A 19,164-nucleotide genomic window follows, 5' to 3' on the forward strand; every position below is an offset into this window, starting at 1 on the left:
TTATTCACAAATAAAGGCACCAAATAATTGGAAATTTGAAACTGTTATTAAACTGCATTTCATATAATTTATTATTACATTTGTATTTTGTATTATATGCAATGGCTTTACTAGGACTATGATATTGATGACCTATTGCAGTATCAGATTGGTGTGTCCCCTATTCCAGCACCCCTCCAGCCAGCTGTTGGAGAACTAGCAGTGTGTTTTGCACCTCCCAATCCCTTATGCACATTAGATCCTTATTAGATCTGCCAACATTATCTAATGAGTTTTCCTACAAAGAAGCTTGTAACAGAGATTCATGATGCTTGTAAATTCCCCAACGTGTGAAATCATTTATTGTTCAGCATTATATAATTGTTTCCACCTACTGACAAAGGTTTTATCCTTGTTCTTATTATCTCACATTGCTTTTTAAATCGTATTACACATGGTAAATTCTCCCCTGAAATATTCTTATGGAAATACATTTTAGCAACCAGTGCCAAGAAGCTGCAGGTATGGCAGAAAGAATATGTAAATATATACACAGTATATAAAGAGAGCACTCCTAGTTTTACCTATATGTAACTCTAGTTATGTTACATTTGAATGTTATGTTCAGTTTCTGGAACCTTATAAAATACTTATAAAACTGAGGTGATCTTATCCATGGCCAATGAAAATATTTAAGGCAATTTATTGAAATGCAGCACCAATAAAGATTGTCAAAATTGTAGTTATTTAATATATCAGTGGTTGCTATAAAGAAGTGTGGAGTACATAGTAACTTGTAGATGGAGGTGACAGGTTCTAAGAAATATTGTAGAAAGGATGTCAGCTTAGTGTGCGGAGGTGTAGAGCAATGTGATCAGGTCCTGGGATAAGACTGCCCCGACAGATGTGATTTAGGGCCTGTTTGAAGCTGCCATAGCTGGGTATTAATCTAATTTTCTGAGGTAGAACATTCCAGAGCACTGGTGCAGCTTGATAAAAGAGCCAGAAATTGGATGTTTTTAAAATATTTTTGTGAACCAATTTAATCAAATAACAGAAATTTTATTTTTATGGTGTGCACTGTGCGGGATAAATAATCTATTTTTATAGTTTGGGTTGTTACAAACACATAAACACCAAATGTTTTTTTTTTTTTAATTATTATTTTTCAGTAAAAAAAAGTATATATTTATATTTTAAAAATGACAATTTTTTTTTTTTTTTTAATTTCATTCTTTGCAATATTTTATTTACCTTTATATTTACCCTTCTCATTCTCAGTCTCATTCTAAGACTTTAACACGAGGTGGTACAATTACTACTATCGTACATGAGGATGCTTCTGCGTCACAATGTACTTTAGTTTCTAAAGTGAAAGACTTATATGCATCATAGGAGTGCTGATGATAGGGGTAGACACTAAGACACCATTTAGAAGACACCATCATCATTACCTCTTACAGCCATTGGAGCAAGACGTCAGCTGCGCATTACAGCTGACATCCTCTCCTGATGACCCCATCTTTATTACATACTACTACGTTATTTTGGTGGAACAGGTCCCCGCAGCTGAGTTAATAGAACATCACAGGGCAGTAACCTGTTAAACCTGCTCAAAATTCAGTACAAAATTCTTTTAAAAGCTCCGACCACCACTGGTTCCTACTTCCTGGTTTGGGGTTTATTTGTACAGTTTTTGTGTTCATACTTTATTCTACATATGTTTTATTGGTTTCATTTTAGGGCACATGCAACTTCATTACATTATTTCCTGCTTTTAAGACGCAGGATGAACAAAAATAGATATTTTTCTATTCATTTAATGGCTTTCACTTTGCAGAACAAATACCAAATTAAGTTTATAATATAGGCCATTATGGATGTGGCGATACCAATTATGTGTATTTTTTATTTTATTTCTCCATAATAAAACGTGTTCGAGAAACAGAATTCAGTTTTTTCTTTATCTATTTTTTTTTTTTTACATTTCTATGTAGTCTCAATGTTTGACCACTTTTTTTTAACCCCTTCCACGTATTAGTAACGTGGATGTTGGGTCTGTTCCCCCCCCCAGGCTGCTCTACAGAGGGTTTTTTTTTTTGCTGGTCCAGGGGTGATGATATCCAGCTTTGATAGGTCGCCGGGGACCCGCCTCTCCCTCTGGTACATCATTTGCATGTGTCTCATCCGGACCTCCGTTTATCTTGGTTGGAATACGGCCAACTCGCATCCTTCCTGCAGAAATTCTCCCTGGTACCTCGTCTCTCCTCATCCCTGACCGACCTGGAAACTGTCCTCTCTCATGCTGACTCCTCCCCGTGGGCGCTCTTCCCCTTTTATAGCATTCTCCTCCATGATGCTACACCTGGGCCCCCCTCATATACCCGTCCCTGGGACTCCGAACTCCACGCAGGTCTGTCTCCCGACGATTGGGACATTACCTTCCTATTTACAGATAAGTTACCATTGCCCTGCAGGACGCAAGAAAAGAACTTAAACATTCTGTCTAGTTGGTACTGGTGTCCTGACCTTCTTCACAGGATTTACCCCACTGTGTCTGACCGATGTTGGCGCTGTGACACTGAGAAAGGTACCCTATACCATGTTTGGTGGGAGTGTGACGTCCTTAGGCCCTTCTGGGATGCTGTTTTCACCATGTATATCAAGGTGTGTGGCCGTGCTGTCACAACATCTCCCCAACTGGCCCTCCATTCGGTTATTCCTGGCAGGATCTCTGCAGTAAAGAAGGACCTCCTGCAACACTTTCTCACGGCCACCAGAACCGTCATTCCTAGGCACTGGCGTAGCACTACTCCACCCTCCCTGGTTGAATTCCTACAGGAGCTTCTCCTCATAAGGAGAAAGAGGGCCCTGGTCGCAGAGGGTTTTCCCAGATCCCTCCAAATTTGACGCTCTCTGGTGGCCCTGGGTGATGTTTTAGGAGTCGTCAGAGGTTTCCTCTTTTTTTCTCTTGATCGGAGGAACCTACTGTTTCTTGAAGGCTACTGGTCATTTTCTCCTTTCCCCGCTGTCCTCCTTTACCCCGCTTCTCCCTTATACATTTTCCTGGTCTTTGTTCCCCCCCCCCTCCTTGTCCCCCCTTGTCCCTGGTCTTTGTCCCCCTTTCCTTGTCCTCCTTGTTTGTCTGTTTTTATGCTTGTTTGTTTTTCCTTATTATCTGACCTTGCACCTTTAGCTTGCACTGTTACTAGTGTATTTTGCCTTAAACAGCTGGAGGGGTCTCCCCCTGGCCCTTTGTTCCTTAATGAGGCCTGCGTGCCTCATATTTTATGATATTTATACCATGTTTATTTTGGTTTGTTCCTTTTTTTTCCCTTCCTGTTCTTATAGAAAATTCTTAATAAAATCTGATTACACATAAATAAGGTGGCTACAAAGTCTTTCTTTGTTTACAGTGTCCATGGCCCACCTTTTGTCCTCTGCCTGTGCAGCCCCCCTCCTGATCGCTTAGTTCTTGGGTTGAAAAAAAAAAAGAATTTGTAAAAATATTTTAAAAACTAAAAAATATTACATTTCAAATAACCCCACAAGAGTGAACATAAACACATTAGGTATTCCACATCAGAAAATGTCCAAAAAATTATAAATAAAAACTGCACAAAATATCAGACATTCCCCAAAATGGTAAAAAACAAAAACTATGTTGTTCCTCAAAAAAATGTATGACTTTCACAACTCTGTACAAGGAAACATAAACAATGTTGCAAGTTGCAGAATATGGTGACTACAATTATTTTTTGCATTTTTCAAAGTTGTGGATTTTTGTAGAGGTATTAAGGCATAACGAAAACTACATAAATTTGGTATCGCTGTGATGTCAATCGCTCTGTCTACCGCCCAACCCGTGCTCTCCATTCACTCAATGACCGAACACATCCTCTATTATTAGAAACTCCCATGCTCATATACAAGACTTCTCCGGAGTTGCGCCACTTCTCTGGAATGCTCTACCCCGGACAACCAGACTAACTCCCAATTTCTACAGCTTCAAGCGCAAACTAAAGGCATAGCTTTTCAGACAGGCCTATCACAATTCCTAATGTAAACCCTTCCATACCGTAATTAGGATCCCTAAAATTTAACCCTCCTCTGTTCCAGTTCCCACATTACCCCACACGATACGATGCCATTTCAGGCTAACTTTATATGTCCAAGCACCATCCACAATTTAACCCCTTAGCGACCCTTGACGTAACTGTACGTCATGGGTCGCATGGGGATGTATGGAGCGAGCTCACACGCTGAGCTCGCTCCATACACGGCAGATGCCGGCTGTATAATACAGCCAGGACCTGCCAATAACAGCAGCGGTCGGTGCCCGAGCCGATCGCTGCTGTTAACCCTTTACACACTGCGGTCAAACGTGACCGCAGTGTGTAAACGGCGCCGGCGGCATGGGCGCCGCCATGTTTTGCCGATCGCCGCCCTCCTGAACGTCACATGAGGGCGGTGATCGGTTGCTATGACAGCCGGAAGCCTATTGAAGGCTTCCAGGCTTGTCTCTGCACTAGATCTATTAGACGATGCCAGAGGCATCGTCTAATAGAAGTGCTGGGATTTTCCTATTCACTGCAATACTGTAGTATTGCAGTGAATAGTATGAGCGATCAGACCCCCTAGGTTTCAAGGTACCTAAGGGGTCTGATCATAAATGTAACAGAAGAAAAAAAAAAGTTTTTAAAAGTATTAAAAAAAAAAAAAAAATATAAAAGTTCAAATCACCCCCCTTTCCCTAGATTAGCTATAAAAGTAATTAAAGAACATTAAACATAAACATATTAGGTATCCCCACGCTCCAAAATGCCCGAACTATTAGAATATTAAAACATTTATCCCGTACTGCGAACGGCGTAGTGGCAAAAAAAATAAAAACAGCCAAAAAGCGTTTTTTTCAACACTTTGCCTCCTATAAAAAATTGAATAAAAAGTGATCAAAACATCAGATCTTTCCCCAAATGGTATCAATAGAAACGTCATCTTGTCCCGCATAAAAAGACACCACAACCAGCTCCATACATGGAAATATGAAAAAGTTACAGGTGTTAGAACATGATGACACAAATTTTTTTTTCTATTTTGCAAAGTTTATCATTTTTTTTAAAAGTATCAAAACATTTCAAATACTATATAAATTTGGTATCACCGCGTTCGTACTGACACGTAGAACACAGGTAACATGTCATTTGTACCAAACAGTGAACGCTGTAAAAATTAAACCCATAAGAAAATGGCGCAAATGCATTTTTTCTCCAATTGCACCTCATTCTGAATTTTTTTCCAGCTTCCCAGTACATTGCACAGCATATTGAATGATGCCATTACAAAGTACAATTTGTCCCGCAAACAATAAGCCATCATGTGACTCTGTGAACTGAAAAATGAAAAAGTTATGGCTCTTGAAATGTGAGGAGGGAAAAACGAAAATGCGAAACCAAAAAATGGCCTGGTCCTTAAGGGGTTAAAGGACACGACTGGTGATGGCTCATACAGTTTTATGTTTGTGTAATGACAGTCACCTCTATTACAACCTGACCACTGTATAAGCAATGCTACCTCCAATGCCGTCCCTCTACCTCATAGATTGTAAGCTCTTGCAAGCAGGGCCCTCAGTCCCATTGTGTGAAGTGACTATTTCTTTGTAATGTATCTTTTTGTCTGTATTTGAACCCTTGTATTATTATTATTATTATTATTATTATTATTATTATTAGGCACTTGTCAGTTTTACCACTCATTTAATGCCATGAAACCCATAAGAACATGGTACAAACACAGTTTTTCTCTAATTTCACCCTTTTATGAATATTTTCCCAGTTTCCCAGTACATTGTATGGAATATTAAATGGTCACATTATAAAGTTTGATTTGTCCCACAAAAAAATAAGCTCTCGTATGGCTCTGTGAAGACAATATACTGTATGCAACCAGTGGACTTGTACAAACATAAATATACAAAATGATGAGTCTTCTTGAAAGAAACAAGTTGTTTATTATTAAATTACATTCATGCAGAACAGCAAAATACGCCCTGGCAGTGAAAAAAACCCAACCTAAAATTAGATTTATCTTCTTATTATAGCTCGTTTTCCTTTATGTAATGCAATGTTAACATCTGCTTTGTGGCTTCTGTTTAAAGCAGAAGTTACAACATTGTTAGATCTGTCTTATGCTTGGTTCACATCTGCGTTTGGTAATCCATTTGGGGAGTCCGCATGAGGACCCCTGGAATGGACTACCGAACACATTTGCAAGTGGTGTGCAGTGAAAGCACACGGATCCCCATAGACTATAATGAGGTCCAAGTGCTTGCTGCATGCACCAATCATGCGGACAGGAAAGTAGATTGTGAACTACTTTCCTGTCCGCATGTTCCCTGCAGAGATCTAGCGGCAAGCACACGGACCGCATTATAGTCTATGGGGATTCGGGGGCTTTCACTGGACACCGCTTGCAAATGCATTCAGTATTTAGTTCAAGGGGGGTCCCCAAACGGAATATCAAACGCAGGTGTGAACGAGGCCTTACTCCATCTAACCTACAGAATTTATCTAGAGTACGGATAAAACCACCTATGATATAATATTTGGCTTACATTAGGCGACCATAGTAATGAATCCCTGGACTTAGACCCATCTGCAGCAAGTACATATAATGCTACAATTACATCTAACTCACAATACCTACAGTAAAATACCAAGTATCTCATGCCCCGGGGCACATAATGGGAAAGCTGACAGTGCGCTGAATTCAGTGCACTGTCGGCTTTCTAGCGGTATATAAAACCGCATGAGCAAGTATTATTCAAAACTCCCATTTTGAATAGCACGCACCCATAGGAATGAATGGACGCATCCGGCACTCAGGCGGTTCCATTCATTCCTATGGGTGCGTGCTATTCGAAACGGCTGTTTCGAATAGTACTCGCTCATCTCTAATCATTATGTTTAAGAAGTCCAATGAATAATATTCACCCAAAAATGATTACTCTGACTTTGTCACACACTTACGCCTAAACCTGGTGAATGTTTTGGAGAGATGTGAATGAAAGGAGAGGGGATTTTAAAATAGGGTTTTTTATCATTGTATTTATTGTACTCTTTATATTTTACTAGTATTGTTTTAGTAACAAGGAGGTGATTATTTCAGCTCCTTACCACAGTTTCTGGCCAATCCTGTAGATGGCGCTGTGCTTAGGCGCATGCAATGCCATCCAGTACGGCATGTCAACTTTGTAATGAAATCAAAGTTTCTAAATACAATCTTTTAATATGTTCATTATTTAATTTAAGCTTTCATCTTTCCTTATTCCAGATCATTTAAGAAGACTTAGCTTTTATGACATATCTCAGCCATGGGAAAATATCTTCTTGCAATTCATTTGTTGCTTGCCATTGTAACAGGCGTAAGTATGGTTTTGTAGTGTTTTGTCACAATGTTACTTATTCTCAATAAATGTGCTTGTGATTTTTGCTATATCTCAATCACTACATTACCTTTTTATTCATTTATTTTATTTATTATTCAGTCATGTTATTGCATTATTTTAGTTTATATAATTTTATTACTTACGATAAATACTATAAAACATGAGCTTATATATTATTTCACAGTTACACACATACAGACAAGGATTCTCTCTAATATATAAATTATGTGACATATAGGAAAAAAAACCAGAACAAAAATCCTATGAACATTTTCAGTGTTATCTTTTGTGATCAAGGCGTTTTAAATGTCTCAATGTTCAAAGCAAAATGTAACCATTTGGAATGACCCATTCTAAGGTTGTACAAACACACATCCAGCTCTCGCTCCCCATGTCATATTTAATGTTACCATTACAGGAGCATTAAAGGGGTTTCTTGGGACATACATACTGATGATCTATGCTGGGTCCAACACCCAGGATTCCCATTGATCAGCTGGATGAAGAGGCTGCATTGTTCAGGTGTGTTCTGCAGCCTCACACTGAGTTGGAAGCACAGTGCCATACATATCGTAGAGGCTGTTCTTGGTATTGCAACTCAGCCCCATTTACTTGTGAACGATGAACATGATGTCATCTGCACAATGGAGAAGCCACAGGATTCATGATCATCGTGGCCTCTCCAAACAGCTGCATAACTCATCAATATGTGAGTCCTGAAATACCCCTTTAATGCATTTTTTATTTTTTTTTGCATCAATTTCCGATGCAAAATATAGGCTTTAAATTGAGTGATAATGAGTATTGTGACAGGGAGCTGATCACTTCAGCTATATGTCACTATGGTACAATATTTATGTATTTACCCTCTGGCCCCACTGAGCATTGTAGTATTGTATTGAGATTCTTCAAAGTCCTGTACCTTACTCATGGTAGATCAGAAACCCATTGTAAGGAGCAGCAGAATACATGTAGTGACATATTGTACTGAGGTGCAACTAGGTCCCCAATCAATAATCCAGGTGTTTTTACTACCGGTAGTAACACGCCCAGAGTTTGTTTGTCGGGTTTTTTTTGCATTGTTTGTTGAATATGATTTCCAGTTACAGCAGTCCTAGAAAAATTTTTTGGGTGCATTAATTAAATGGCTTGCATGAAAAACAGACTTCATCTGGTTGACCAGGAACCCATGATTATTAAGAGTCTGTAATGTTAACCGAAGCTGCTGGTGAAGACTTGTCATGTTCTATTTTTGTATGGGGGATCCGTGAAAATAAATGGCCCTCAGGTAACAAGATGGACCATGAAAAATGTAAATTTTTCATGGCCATTTTCATCCACGGTCATGGTAATAAAGGCGTAAAAACAATATGTAAATCAAATTACCAGTAAATTTCAGAGAATGGACAGAAACAGAAGCATTTACTGGGATTTCTGTGTTGTTGTCCTTATCAGCATTCTGCCAATACTTAGCAAAAAAAAAGCATACTTGACTAATATATTCATAAATAAACATATATAAAATTATACATAATTTAAATAAAGAAAATAAATATATTTATATAAAATGAACAATAAAAATAACCAATAATAAAAATAAAAAACAAACAAAAAACTTGCAAGTCTTCAGTGGGTGATACCTTTTTTTAATGGCTAACTCATAATGATGACAGAATACACTGAAGACTTGCAAGTTTTTGTTTTTTTTAATATTTCATCATAACCACTGGCTAACGCGGTATGAGAACAAACATTTTCCTTACAATAATAAATAGTAAATAATTAATGAAGAAGATAGATGAAATGGTTTCTATAATATTATTTAATAGAGCATGAGATTCGGGACCAAAATTTAATGGACTTTATTTAAAAATGTTGTTTTCTGTTAGAAAAAACATTCTAAAGTTCCTGCTACTAGATATCTCTCTTCAAGCTAATTTGCTGTTCACTCCCTGTTACTAGGGAAGTCTCATCCATAGATGGCTCAGGATTAAAACTGCTTAACAGCTAGTGGAAGGAGGAAGTTTATATATGTTTAGAGGGAATAACAGAAGAACTGCAGAACATAGAATTATAAGAAAAGCCCCAATATTGTTCTGTTATGGGGTTCAGCACAGGGACTGCAAATCACATCCTAGTGGGCCCCATGTTATCCAACATGACCACCATTAAGTGACCCTATAGTGGTAGATGCTGGTTCTACATAGGCATACCATTTCAGTGAATACATACAGTAAAATTTATTGACTCATAGGTGAAGTCTCTTCTGACTGTCCATGAGGGTAAATTGCCCAGTGTCAGAAAATGAATAAGTGAATGAATATTCACATGTCAGTGTTTTAGTCAGTATTTTGCATAACTGTTTGTAAACCAAAACTAAAATATTGGTGTTGGTAGTAGGACCCAGCATCCCATCAGCTGGTTGAAAAGAAGTTGTATAGTGGCTGTGCTAGGTATTTGCAACTCAGTTTCATTCAATTACAGTGTGAGCATATGGAACAAAGAAAGAGAGTGCTCATAGGGTGAAAACTTTTAAACAAGTAGTAGGCCGTTCTTGGGTCTATTCTTAAAGGGAGTCTAACACGTAAGAAAGGCTATTCTTTCCCTACCTTTAGAAGTCTTCTACGCGCCACCGTTCCGGTGATATTCCTGGTTATCTGCGGTATGCAAATGATTTTTCTCACAGCACTGGGGGCGTTCCCCAGCACTCAAACTGGGGTGAATGGTGCAGACCCACCATTCACAGTCCGGTAATGAATGACGTCGGTCACTGGAGCTCGATGTCATTACTGACAGTGCTGGGGAATGGGGAGATCAGCTGTTCCTGACAGCTGAGACTTCCATGTGGCTATCAATGAACCAATAGAAATCAGGTTGGCTGTGATTGGTGGGTCTGTTCAGACCCACCAATCACAGTGTGGTATCCCCCTAGGGCGGTTAAAAATACTGGTGAGAGGCTCTGACCTCTCAGATGGTTTAGTGGAGTAGCAGAGATCAGAGCCCTGTACCAGTTGTCTGTTCCTTCACAGTGAATACACACACATTTTGACCCACTGATTGCCTCCCATTATGTAATATTTTCCCCACTGTCTGACCCCTCCTTCTCCCAGTGTATAAGGGAGATTTTTTTTGCTTTTTTTTATATTTTGGTCATAAAGTTGTTGCGTGTTTGTTTGCTAGATTGTCATCGTCAATCCGTCACGTGTCAGTTGTCACTAAATAAGCGGCAGTCCATTGTGTCCAGTGGTGAACCTAGCCACTCTGCTGCCTGCGACGATCAAAAGACGCCGGGAGAAGGGGAAGGGGGTTTGGGGGGCGGCGCAATTAGGTTTTTCTTTTGATCGTCCGCATCAGGTAGCGGGGGGAAGGTGTGCGTCTATATATGTTATGTCCCACAGTTGCCCACCCAACTCTGTTATGCTCCATAGCCGCTGTGGGACATAATAGTGTTTGCAGAGGGACGCTGCTACTCTTTTTTTTTTTAAAGGACCCCCCATTTTTATAACATACCAGTAAAACCGATATGTAAATGAGCCTGTCTGTGCACCCTGGGTGTTCCTCCAAGCCACCGTGCACCCCTCTGCGTCATACCTTGAAATCGGACCCTCTTTAGCTTGCGGAGCCTAGAGCCTAGAGTTCCGAAACCTTGTAATCTGTCATCATTATTAGTTAGCCATAAAAAGGTATCAACTACTGAAGACTGTCAAGTTTTTTGTTTTTTTTTATATTTCCTACCCACTGGCTAACACGGTACGAGAACAAACATTTTCCTTATACTTTAGTCTCAGTGCTAGTTAGTGTTGGCAGTGTTCTATATACATCTATATACAACTGTTTAACAGTGTATGTCAAAATGGTCACTATACCCCTTAGAATATTCCTTAAGGGGTCTAGTTTCCAAAATGGGGTCACATTTTGAGGATTTCCACTGTTCTGGCACTTTAGGGGTCCTGCAAATGGAACGTGGTACCTGAAAACAATTCCATCAAAATCTGGCCTCCAACAGACAACTAGCGCTCTCTCCATTGCAAGCTCTGCCATGTACCCTTACAGCAGTTTACGACCAAAGCTAGGTTTGTCGCAAGATAGAATACCTGGGGGTACAGTAATTTAGAAAATAAAGGCAAGTGTCTCACTAGATGCTATGACATTGTAAATCCCAACACTGCAAGCACAGTCCATAAATAAAGTGCATGAGGTCAAGTAGACATAGCCAGTTATATAGTTCCGGTCAGCTGTTGTGGCAGTATGTGAATTATTTATCACCTCTAATCTTTGGCTGGCAGCAGATCTATGGATAGACATGGAGACAGGCTGACTTAGCTAATAGCTGCTTTCCTCTGTATGTGAGTCTGATCAGAGGCGTAACTTGAAGCTCCAGGGCCTCAGTGCAACATCTGTAATGGGGCCACTATCTACCTTGAGTTATTTAGAACAGCAGTATATTTTGTTGGTTTATGGCACCTTTGGGGCCCTCTCAGGCTCCAAGCCTTGGTAACCACTGCTACTTTTGCACCCACCATAACTGCGCCCCTGACCGTGATGTACGGCAGGCAAAGACATCTCCATGATTTGTACTTGTTTGAGGGATGCAAGGCCCAAATAATGGGTGGGTGTAGACGTAGGGTCCCAACCCCAAATCTCGTAGAAATGGAACGTCACACTTGTAGTTGTGCCAAAGAACAATGATTTATTGGTGTAGAGTAAAACGTTTTTCGATATTTCATATATCTTCTTCAGACTCTACATATAGAACAAAAATAAATAGAACACAAACAACATGCATTCGCATTATTTCATGCACAAGAATAAATTTAAATAAAGTAAATAAGAGCCAATCCATATGGTGCAGGTATGAACGTGATTTCCAAAGTTAGGTGAACGTGCTGAATATCCAAGTAGACATGGTGAAAAAACCAGGTTGGAGGCCTCAAAGATATCGAAAACAATTTTAGTTAAGAGGAAATAAGTATCATATCAATAGTGATATAGTGAGAAGAGAGATAGGAGAAAGGACTACTTAGACTGGGAGTCCATATCATATGAAACAAAAGAAAAAGAGTATGAAAATAAAATAAAATAAAAATAAATAAAACAATAAAAATAAAAATTAAAAATAAATAAAATACCTTCAATTCAAATAATAGTACTCCTAGTATAGGGTTTCCTGGGTATTGGAAATGACAAGCTCTGTAGATCACATCAAAATAGAGCTTAATGTCATAAAGCTCAATATACATACACATGGGTAACCAAATGATAAGTATATATTCCTAATATCAGAATGCTATATATATAAACATATATATATATATATATATATATATATATATACATACATACATATATACAGAGTGCACCCGTGCATGGTGGACAAGTGGTTAGTGTATATATATATATGTTTATATATATAGCATTCTGATATTAGGAATATATACTTATCATTTGGTTACCCATGTGTATGTATATTGAGCTTTATGACATTAAGCTCTATTTTGATGTGATCTACAGAGCTTGTCATTTCCAATACCCAGGAAACCCTATACTAGGAGTACTATTATTTGAATTGAAGGTATTTTATTTATTTTTAATTTTTATTTTTATTGTTTTATTTATTTTTATTTTATTTTCATACTCTTTTTCTTTTGTTTCATATGATATGGACTCCCAGTCTAAGTAGTCCTTTCTCCTATCTCTCTTCTCACTATATCACTATTGATATGATACTTATTTCCTCTTAACTAAAATTGTTTTCGATATCTTTGAGGCCTCCAACCTGGTTTTTTCACCATGTCTACTTGGATATTCAGCACGTTCACCTAACTTTGGAAATCACGTTCATACCTGCACCATATGGATTGGCTCTTATTTACTTTATTTAAATTTATTCTTGTGCATGAAATAATGCGAATGCATGTTGTTTGTGTTCTATTTATTTTTGTTCTATATGTAGAGTCTGAAGAAGATATATGAAATATCGAAAAACGTTTTACTCTACACCAATAAATCATTGTTCTTTGGCACAACTACAAGTGTGACGTTCCATTTCTACATGATTTGTACTTATTACTCAACAGATCCAATTCAGCTGGGTTCAGAGGTCAGGAACAAATGAGAGTTACAGTATCTGATCAATGAGGCTCATTACCCTCTCCCATCCTACACAATTTTATCCCCTCTTTCACACATAATCTTCAATTGCTCCATGGTTCATGAACGTAATGCGAGAAGCACAGTGAAGAATGACAAGTAGGACTACATTACTAGCAATTTAATTTAGCATATCGAGGTAAAATATATAAATAGTTCAAGTCCCATAGGTAGTATAACAGAGGTATGTACCATTAACCCATTAGTGTACAGAGAAATCTAACATTCCAGAACATGGCATATCACCCCAGTCCTGCAAATAGATAATTTAGGGTTATCTGAATCAGACAGTGTTTTCCCCTTGTGAATCGGTGTCTCTGTTGCTGAGATATTACTGTTTTTGTGAAAACGCAAATGAGCTCTCTGGAGCAATGAGGGTGTTACATCTTACTTATTTGGAGCAATAGCCACACCCTCCTTGCTCCACTGAGCTAATTTGCATATTGATAAAATCAGTGAGACAACAGAGGCACCAATTCACAAGAAGAAAACACTGATTCAATTGACGTCAAACAGCCATATTGCTTTCAATGTCTGTGAGTGGGGGCTATTTATATGACCGATATTTTGACGATCCGTTGTCTTGGTATGTGAAAATATTATTATTATTGTTTATTTATATAGCACCATTAGTTCCATGGTGCTTTACATTTGGGGGTTACATACAGTACACAAAATATACAGGTAGATATAATACTAACAGTGACCGACTGGCACAGTGAGGTAGAGGGCCCTGCCCGCGAGGGCTTACAATCTATGAGGGAAGGGGAGAGGGGAGACTGTACAGATGGCAGTGAGGTGATAGTGTTATTGTAGATTGTAGGCCTTCCTGAATAGGTGAGTCTTCAGGCCTTCTTGAAGCCTGTGATTGTGGGGGTCAGTCTTATGTATCTTGGTAAGGCGTTCCAAAGTATGGGGGATGCACGGTAGCGGGAGATTAGTTCAGAGATATATGGAGGGGACAGGTTGTGGATGGCTTTGTATGTTAAAGTTAGTAGCTTGAATTCAATTCGCTGGGCTATGGGTAACCAGTGGAGCGACTGGCAGAGGGGAGCAGCCGATGAAGATGGGGGGGGGTGAGGTGAATTAAGCGAGCAGCGCCGTTTAAGGTGGACTGGAGGGGGGCGAGGGTGTTAGCTGGGAGTCCATGGAGAAGGGTGTTGCGGTAGTCTAAGCGGGAGATTATGAGGGCATGGACGAGCATCTTAGTAGTTTCAGGGGTGAGGAAGGGGTGGATTCGAATACAGCTATTCTCTAATTTTGTCCATTTTCACGGATACTTCCATGCATTGTAATGTATGAGGAATCCATGAAAACGTCCGTCCCTCAGGTGCAGAATGACCATGAAAAAATTGACAATTTTACGGTCATTTTATACCATAGCGTGTGAATGTAGGCTTACTGCTGAAAGTATTACATACTATGTTCATTTCTCTAGTATAGTTGCTGCACTTTTGAGAATGGCAGTTTGCCATCTCATTGCTTCATACAGTAATTCTGTGTATACACAACATACACTTAGGCCTGGTTCACATCTGCGTTTGGTATTGCATTTGGGGGTTCTGCTCAGGGAACTCTGAACGGAATACCGAATGCAATGACAAGCGGTGAGCAATGAAAGCACACGGACCCCATAGACTATAATGAGGTTTGTGTGTTTTCCGCATGGTGTCTGCATGGAACATATGGAGAGAAACGTACTTCATGAACTACTTTCCTCTCCTCATGACTTGTGCGGAGACCGTGCGGAAACCATACAGACCTTATTATAGTCTATGGGGTCTGTGTACTTTCATAAACTCACCACTTGTCAATGCGTTCAGTATTCCGTTCAGGGGTCCCCAAGTGGACTCCCTGAATGGAATATTGAATGCAGATGTGAACCAGGCCTAAGTATACGTAGCATACATATAATAGAATAAAAAATAACAGAACAAATAGTGTAAATTTGACACCAATCTTGTAATGGCGTACATCTCAGATAATTAACTAAGAGCCTGGCAAAGTAACAGAATTAAACTAGATTCACATGAAAGGGATGCAAAACATCTATTTTTTACGGCACCAGAGGGGCGCCCGTTTTCACAGATCCCCCATACGTTACAATTTATAGAGGTATTCATGAAAATGGCCAAAAATAGGATATGACCTATGTTTTTCAAAATAATGGTCATGTGAATAGCCCCAATGTCCCCTTGAGTAGCCCCCAATGGTCATGTGAAATGAATGCTACTGTGTGACATCCATTAAAAAAAAAAAAGCGGACATCACATGGTCAGTATTCACTGTCTTGTGAATCTTGTGAATCTAGTCTTACGTGAGACATAGAGTACATTCACATAACCGAGTTTCAGCCACATTTCCCAGGGGATAGGAACTCCTAGCAATACGGTTTTGTATACTGCTAAGAGTCCCTGCCTCCTAGAGACATACTGTCCCACATATGACCCATACTGTAATAGATAGCTGTATTGCTAGGAGACCCTCTGCTGGCAAAAGGTGCTCACTGATCAATCCAGCTAAGACATGGCTGAAACTCATGGATATGAAAGCACCTTTACTCTATAGCATGCTGAGTTCCTCACTTTTCCTTTTGTACAAAAATGTAAATTTAAGGGTGAGTTCACATGGAGTAACGTGTCGCGTGATGTGGCACGTAGACGCCGTGAGCTTTTGCGGGCCGTATACGCTCCCATTGATTTCAATGGGAGCTGGGATCGTATACGCGGCGCTATTTTGTGGCCGTGATTTTACAGGCATGAAATGCTTTGGAAATTCAGGACAAAGGGGCGTTCACACTACCGTTGGTGTCCGCTCAGCAGTGTCCGTGGCTATTGTCCGTACAAGATTTTAGAATTGGACACTAGCTGGTCTGTTTGCAATTTCCATTCATTTCAGTGGGATTCTATCTTGTGTCCATTTGTGTCCGTTTGTGTTCATTTACAACCGTGTCCGTTTTTCAAGTGCACAAAAAAATCCTACATGCAGGACTTTTCTGTCCGTTTGAAAAAAATATATATAACTGACAGTAACTGATAGCCATCAGTTATTATCTGTTTGTGTCCGTTACGATAGATGTCCATTTTTTATTTTTTTTTGAGTGTACACCAACGGTAGTGTGAACTGCAGTAAATTATTGTGTTGTTTTTGTTGCTGTAGTTTTGGTTTTGTTTCCCCAGTGGATTTATATATATATTTTTGGATCATTCAACTAAAGTTTTCTATAGCTGAATTTTTCACATGTTGCCAAATAGCAATGTTTTGGACATTTTTTTATGCCATTCTTTGTAGCGAAATGCAGTGAAAAACTGTGGTGGAAACACATTGTTTTTTTTCTGCATTACATTTTCACTGAGTTTTCCTTTGCAGACTTTCTGCCCTTATTATACCTACACTATGTTATCAAAAGTATCCAGACACCCCCAAAAACATAAGTTTTTCATATTAGGTGCATTGTGCTGCCACCTACTGCCAGGTACTCCATATCAGCGACCTCAGTAGACATTAGACATCGTGAGAGAGCATATTGGGGTGCTCCGCGGAACTCATGGACTTCGAACGTGGTCAGGCGATTGGGTGAAACACATCACGCAGGTCAATGCCAAACAACGCCTCACTTGGTGTAAGGAGCGTAAACATTGGACGATTGAACAGTGGAAAAACGTTGTGTGGAGTGACAAATCACGGTACACAATGTGGAAATCCGATGGCAGGGTGTGGGTATGGCGAATGCCCAGTGAATGTGGTCTGCCAGCATGTGTAGTGCCAACAGTAAAATTTGGAGGTGGTGGTGTTATGGTGTGATCCGATACCTTGTCAATACCTCTCAGTGCAGCACTCCGTGAAGAATGGACTGCCATTCCCCACCCCGAGAGGAAGGCAAAAATGCCCCCACCCCGGGGCCCTGGCATAGCGCCGCCTGAAGCGGTCGCTTCAGGTCGCCTCATGAGAGGTGCGGCGCTGCTTGTCTAAATGAGCAGCACATTACTCCGTTGGAACAGGAACATAGGGTACACGTCTATTATGCAACATTTCTAAATTTCTTTTTGGAGAGAGGTAGAAAAACACTGCAATTCCGCCATGTTTTTGTGTTCCTAATAGGGTATAAATGTTACCTAAATTTTAATATGTTGGTTGTTACGATTAAGGAATAAACACATTTCTAGTTTTTACTACTTTTTCACTGTAACGCAATTTTAAAAAATAGCTTTATCTCCCTTTTACTCCAAACAGCCTTATTTTTCATTGATATAGTGATTTGTGTGTGTGTGTGTGTGTGTGTATATATATATATATATATATATATATATATATATATATATATATGTATTTAAATTTTTCATAGACTTATACAATGAACGACCAGAAGATGGAGAATACAGAAAAAGCGGAACAACCTTCTCCATCGTTACGTGTTACACGGAACAAGATCCTGACAGCACAGTTTGAGTGTTATCAGAAAATAATGCAAGAGCCATCACACCCAGAAGGTAACATTTCCAATTAGTCTTGAAATTATTACTTTTTCAATAAAAACTATACTATAATATTTATTTTCTTGGCTCATCGGTTGTATGTTCACTGATCCTGATTTTTTTCTGATATAGTCAATATCCAGATATATTTTGGAAAAGATTTAGTTTAATTATTTTGTAGTTGCAATAAAACTGCAGAAATGACACTACTAAGAAATATTTTGTATGTATGTTTTGTGAGAAAGTGACAGGCAGAGTGCTGGAGTCCAGATATATTAGCCCCAGGTTTCTGACCTATGTGTGGTCCAGGGCAGATCTGGAGTAGGCCTCAGCCCTGGTGTAGATCCAGGGCTCATTACTGGGCCAGAAAAGACTGCAGCTCTTGCATGGCAGGGCACCTTCCTGAGTCCTGTAACCCTGAGTCCAGTGAGACAGTATTGCGCATGTTTTGTTCGTGTGGCTGGAAGTAAACCACACGTATAGTTAGGTTATTAGTTCTGTTTAGTTAGTTTCTCAGATTAGCAGGTTTTTATTTTGTTTTTGCCTGAAGTTAAGGCTGTATTTTTTTTATTTTTTTTTTGCTCATTTTGTGCCTGAAGTCAAGGTTTATTTATTTTCCTGGGGTTTTTTTTGTTTTTTTTTTGTAAATAAATCAGTTTGCTGCATATTTTGCGTCCCTGTCTTGACTGTTTGGGTCCGCATCACTGCTTCTACCGAGCTAACTTCCCCACAGTATTAAAACTCTAACATCCTCTGGGTAAATGGGGATGATGTTACAGATTTTACATAAATCATTTGGTTCTCCTCTGCTGGGTCATTTACTGATGCCTGTTTCAGGTGTGGTATGCTGACAGTGGATCATACCTACTGTCTTTGGACTTGCAGGGTACACGCAGAATAGTTTATTAAAAAAAAAAAAAAAACACTTAAATTTTGTCCCATTTGAAGCTTGTTGGGGATATATGCTTAGATTAATCCTAAGAGATATAGATATGGTTAGAGATCAAGGAGATTATTGGGTATGATCTCTGCAGAAGCCTGGAAAGCAATTTTTCACTCCCCCAGGTTCCATCATTCCAATTGTTTCTGAATAAATTATCCCTATTTGAAATG

At 39.2% G+C, this 19,164-nt stretch overlaps 1 protein-coding gene across 1 annotated transcript in view; it reads left to right on the top strand.

The window, feature by feature from the left end:
• CALCRL (calcitonin receptor like receptor) overlaps positions 1-19,164 on the top strand; it is a 69,998-nt gene that overhangs the window by 14,344 nt on the left and 36,490 nt on the right. The window contains exons 2-3 of the mRNA XM_075285152.1: positions 7,312-7,402; positions 17,922-18,066. Of these exons, the coding sequence (XP_075141253.1) occupies positions 7,352-7,402; positions 17,922-18,066 (196 nt within the window). The 5' untranslated portion in view covers positions 7,312-7,351. The remainder of the gene's footprint in view (positions 1-7,311; positions 7,403-17,921; positions 18,067-19,164) is intronic.

The sequence above is a fragment of the Leptodactylus fuscus genome, chromosome 8 (assembly GCF_031893055.1).
Source record: "Leptodactylus fuscus isolate aLepFus1 chromosome 8, aLepFus1.hap2, whole genome shotgun sequence".
NCBI lineage: Eukaryota > Metazoa > Chordata > Amphibia > Anura > Leptodactylidae > Leptodactylus > Leptodactylus fuscus.